This window comes from Geospiza fortis, unplaced genomic scaffold, assembly GCF_000277835.1.
Source record: "Geospiza fortis unplaced genomic scaffold, GeoFor_1.0 scaffold958, whole genome shotgun sequence".
Lineage (NCBI taxonomy): Eukaryota > Metazoa > Chordata > Aves > Passeriformes > Thraupidae > Geospiza > Geospiza fortis.
This window is the reverse complement of record NW_005054816.1, coordinates 16,619-21,064: the sequence shown is the minus strand read 5'-3', so window position 1 is coordinate 21,064 and position 4,446 is coordinate 16,619. Positions and strand designations below refer to the sequence as shown.

At 64.7% G+C, this 4,446-nt stretch overlaps 1 protein-coding gene across 1 annotated transcript in view; it reads right to left on the bottom strand.

The window, feature by feature from the left end:
* Positions 1–3,638, bottom strand: part of CHMP2A (charged multivesicular body protein 2A) — a 14,650-nt gene extending 11,012 nt beyond the window's left edge. Inside the window, exons 1-3 of the mRNA XM_031065504.1 lie at positions 3,467–3,638; positions 750–929; positions 157–287 (exon numbers count right to left, since the gene is read on the bottom strand). Of these exons, the coding sequence (XP_030921364.1) occupies positions 157–287; positions 750–929; positions 3,467–3,634 (479 nt within the window). The 5' untranslated portion in view covers positions 3,635–3,638. The remainder of the gene's footprint in view (positions 1–156; positions 288–749; positions 930–3,466) is intronic.
* Between the last annotated feature and the right edge of the window lie 808 nt (positions 3,639–4,446).

Below are 4,446 nucleotides of genomic sequence, written 5' to 3'. Positions count from 1 at the left end.
TGTCCCCGTGTCCCCCCGGGTGTCCCCAGGTGTGTCCCCGTGTCCCCCCGGGTGTCCCCTGAGTACCCCTGGCTGGTCCTGGATGTCCCCAGGTGTCCCCAGGTGTCCCCAGGTGTGTCCCCGTGTCCCCCCAGGTGTCCCCCCGGGTGTCCCCACCTCTCGTCCTCGTCGTCCTCGTCCCCGAGGGCGTCGTCGATGGCGTCGTTCATCAGCTCCTCCTTCATGTCCATGAGCTCCGATTGCTTCTGGAACTCCTGCAGGATGCGCTGGATCTGGGGCAGCTTCAGCTGGGGGGCCAGTGGGGACATTGGGGACACTGGGGACACTGGGGACACCGGGGACACTGGGGACATTGGGGACATTGAGGACACTGGGGACACTGGGGACACACAGGGACAACAATGGCGACAATGGAGATAGGGAGAGGACACGCAGGGGACATCAGGGTGACCGCAGGGACAGCAGCGTGGCAGTGGGGACAGCCAGGTGACCCCGGTGCCACCATCTGTGACAGGGCTGTCACCGTGACCTGGATGACCACAGGTGACCACAGGTGATACAGGTGACACAGGTGACAAAGTGCCACCCCAGTGACACACGGGTGACACGGGTGACACAGGGGTGTGACAGTGACACAGGTGACACACAGTGACACAGGTGACACACACAGTGACACACACAGTGACACAGGTGACACACAGTGACACAGGGGTGTGACAGTGACACAGGTGACACACGGTGACACCGACCTGTCGGTTCATGGTGGCCATGGCCCGTGTCACCCCCCTCATGGCGGTGGCCATGGCGCTGTGTGACCGCAGCGTCTGCACCCGCAGTGCCACCCCCTGCACGTTGGCCCTCATGGCGATGAACTTGCGCTCGTAGCGCCGCGTGCGCACCAGGGCCTTGGCCAGCACCTGCACAGCGTCCTGGGGACGCCGTTAGGGACACAGGGACAGCGCCATGGCGATGAACTCGCGCTCGTAGCGCCGCGTGCGCTCCAGGGCCTTGGCCAGCACCTGCACAGCGTCCTGGGGACGCCGTTAGGGACACAGGGACAGCGCCATGGCGATGAACTCGCGCTCGTAGCGCCGCGTGCGCACCAGGGCCTTGGCCAGCACCTGCACAGCGTCCTGGGGACACCGTTAGGGACACAGGGGACAGCAGGGTTAGGGACACAGGGACACAGGGACACAGGGACAGGGACACAGTGATGAACTTGCGCTCGTAGCACTGCGTGTGCTCCAGGTCCTTGGCCAGCACCCGCACCGCGTCCTGGGGACATGGGGACACCAGGGGACACCGTTAGGGACAGGGACAGGGACACAGGGGACACAGGGACAGGGACATGGCGATGAACTCGTGCTTGTAGCGCCGCGTGTGCTGACACAGGGTGGCCAGCACCCGCACCGCGTCCTGGGGACATGGGGACACCAGGGGACACCGTTAGGGACAGGGACAGGGACACAGGGGACACAGGGGACACTGTCAGGGAGACAGGGACAGGGACACAGCAATGAACTTGCACTCGGCACCAGGGCCTTGGCCAGCACCTGCACCGCGTCCTGGGGACATGAGGACAGGGTTAGGGACAGGGACACAGGGGACACTGCTAGGGACACAGGGGACAGCAGGGTTAGGGACACAGGGACACAGCGATGAACTTGCGCTCGTAGCACCACGTGAGCACCAGGTCCTTGGCCAGCCCCCGCACCGCGTCCTGGGGACATGGGGGATAGGGTTAGGGACAGGGACACAGGGGACACTGCTAGGGACACAGGGGACAGCAGGGTTAGGGACACAGGGACACAGCGATGAACTTGCGCTCGTAGCACCACGTGAGCACCAGGTCCTTGGCCAGCCCCCGCACCGCGTCCTGGGGACATGGGGGATAGGGTTAGGGACAGGGACACAGGGGACACTGCTAGGGACACAGGGGACAGCAGGGTTAGGGACACAGGGACACAGCGATGAACTTGCGCTCGTAGCACCACGTGAGCACCAGGTCCTTGGCCAGCCCCCGCACCGCGTCCTGGGGACATGGGGGATAGGGTTAGGGACAGGGACACAGGGGACACTGCTAGGGACACAGGGGACAGCAGGGTTAGGGACACAGGGACACAGCGATGAACTTGCGCTCGTAGCACCAAGTGAGCACCAGGTCCTTGGCCAGCACCCGCACCGCGTCCTGGGGACATGGGGGACAGGGTTAGGGACAGGGACACAGGGGACACAGGGGACAGCAGGGATAGGGTCAGGAACATGGGGACAGGGTCCTGGGGACAGCAGGGTTAGGGACACAGGGACACAGGGACAGTGCCATGGCGATGAACTTGTGCTCGTAGCGCCGCGTGCGCACCAGGGCCTTGGCCAGCACCCACACCGTGTCCTGGGGACATGGGGACACCGTTAGGGACACTGCTAGGAACACAGGGACACAGGGGACACCGTCAGGGACACAGGGACACAGGGGACAGGGACACAGCGATGAACTCGCGCTCGTAGCGCCGCGTGAGCACCAGGTCCTTGGCCAGCACCCGCACCGCGTCCTGGGGACACATGGGGACACCAGGGGGACAGCAGGGACAGGGATGGCACCCTGGGGACACAGGGGACAGCAGGGACAGGGATGGCACCCTGGGGACAGCAGGGACAGGGTTAGGGGCATGGGGACAGCGTCCTGGGGACACGGGGGACAGCAGGGACAGCGCTAGGGACAGGGACACAGGGACAGGGGGAGAGCAGGGGACAGGCATCAGGGTTAGGGACAGGGACATGGGGACAGCGTCCTGGGGACACAGGGGACACAGGGACAAGGACAGCGTCAGGGACAGTGGGGACATCGCCAGGGATGTGTAGGGACAGTGAGGGGACATCACGGGGACATCAAAGGGACATCGCCTTGTCCCCTCTGTGTCCCTTGTCCCCGATCCCCTCCCTCCTCTCCCACCCACCGTGCCCTCTCTGTCCCCAAATGTCCCCTCTGTGTCCCCTTTGTCCCCACTGACCATCAGTCCCCTCTGTCCCCCTTGTCCCCACTGTCCTCATGTCCCCACTGTCCCCAAGTCCCCTCTCACCATCTGGCCCTGCCATGCCCCCTCAGTGTCCCCACTGTCCCCAATGTCCCGTCTGAACATCTGGCCCTGCCATGTCCCCAATGTCCCCTGATGTCCCCAATGTTCTCTGTGACCATCTGTCTCTGCCATGTGCCCCCAGTGTCCTCACTGACCATCTGTCCCCAATGTCCCCAATGTCCCCCCAATGTCCCCACTGTCCCCAATGTCCCCTCTGACCATCTGTCCCGTGTCCCCCCAGTGTCCTCAATGTCCCCAGTGTCCTCACTGACCATCTGTCCCCAATGTCCCCAGTGTCCCCAATGTCCCCTCTGACCATCTGTCCCCAATGTCCCTAAATGTCCCCAATGTCCCCCCAGTGTCCCCAGGTGTCCCCAGGTGTCCCCTCTGACCATCTGGCCCTGCTTGGCCATTTTCTTGATGTCCACGATGATTTTCTTCTCCTGCGCCTCGAGCTTCTGCCGCTCGCGCTCCAGCTCCCGCACGGCCCTGGAGAGAGCGCGCTGGTTCTGCCGGAGCAGCTCCTCCGGGGAGCGCCGGCGCCCGAACAGCAGCTCCATGGACACCTGGGGACAGCGGGGACATCGGGGACATCAGTGACACACAGGGCACACAGGGACACACAGTGACATCAGTGACACACAGGGACACACAGTGACAGGGACACACAGGACAGAGCGCGCTGGTTCTGCCGGAGCAGCTCCTCTGGGGACACCAATGGGGACACTGGGGACAGCCGTGGGACACTGGGGACATTGGGGACACTGGGGACACTGGGGACACTGGGGACACTGGGGACAGCCGTGGGACATGGCCCAGGCCGTGCTGGTTGTGCCACAGCAGGGACAGCTGGGGACACCTGGGGACACTGATGGGACACCTGTGGCACATCGAGGACATCAATGGGACACTGGGGACAGCCATGGCATGCTGGGGACACCCATGTGACACCTGTGGGACGTTGGGGACACGGCCATGGGGGGACACCGGGGTGTGGTGGCACCTGGAGATGGGGACAGGGGACAGCGGGGGGGACACCGGGACAGGGGGAGGTGACACCGCCCCGGGAGGGGACAGGAGGTGACACACAGGGACAGGGGGTGACACACAGGGACAGGGAGTGACACACAGGGAGAGGGAGAGGACACACAGGGACAGGGAGGGGACAGGAGGTGACACACAGGGACAGGGAGGGGACAGGAGGTGACACAGGGGGACAGGGAGGGGACACACAGGGACAGGGAGGGGATACACAGGGACAGGGAGGGGACACGGAGGTGGCACACGCGGACCCGGAGGTGACCCGGGCCCGGGGAGGGGACACGGAGGTGACACGCTGTGACCGGGCCGCTCCCAGGCCCCTCGGGGCCCT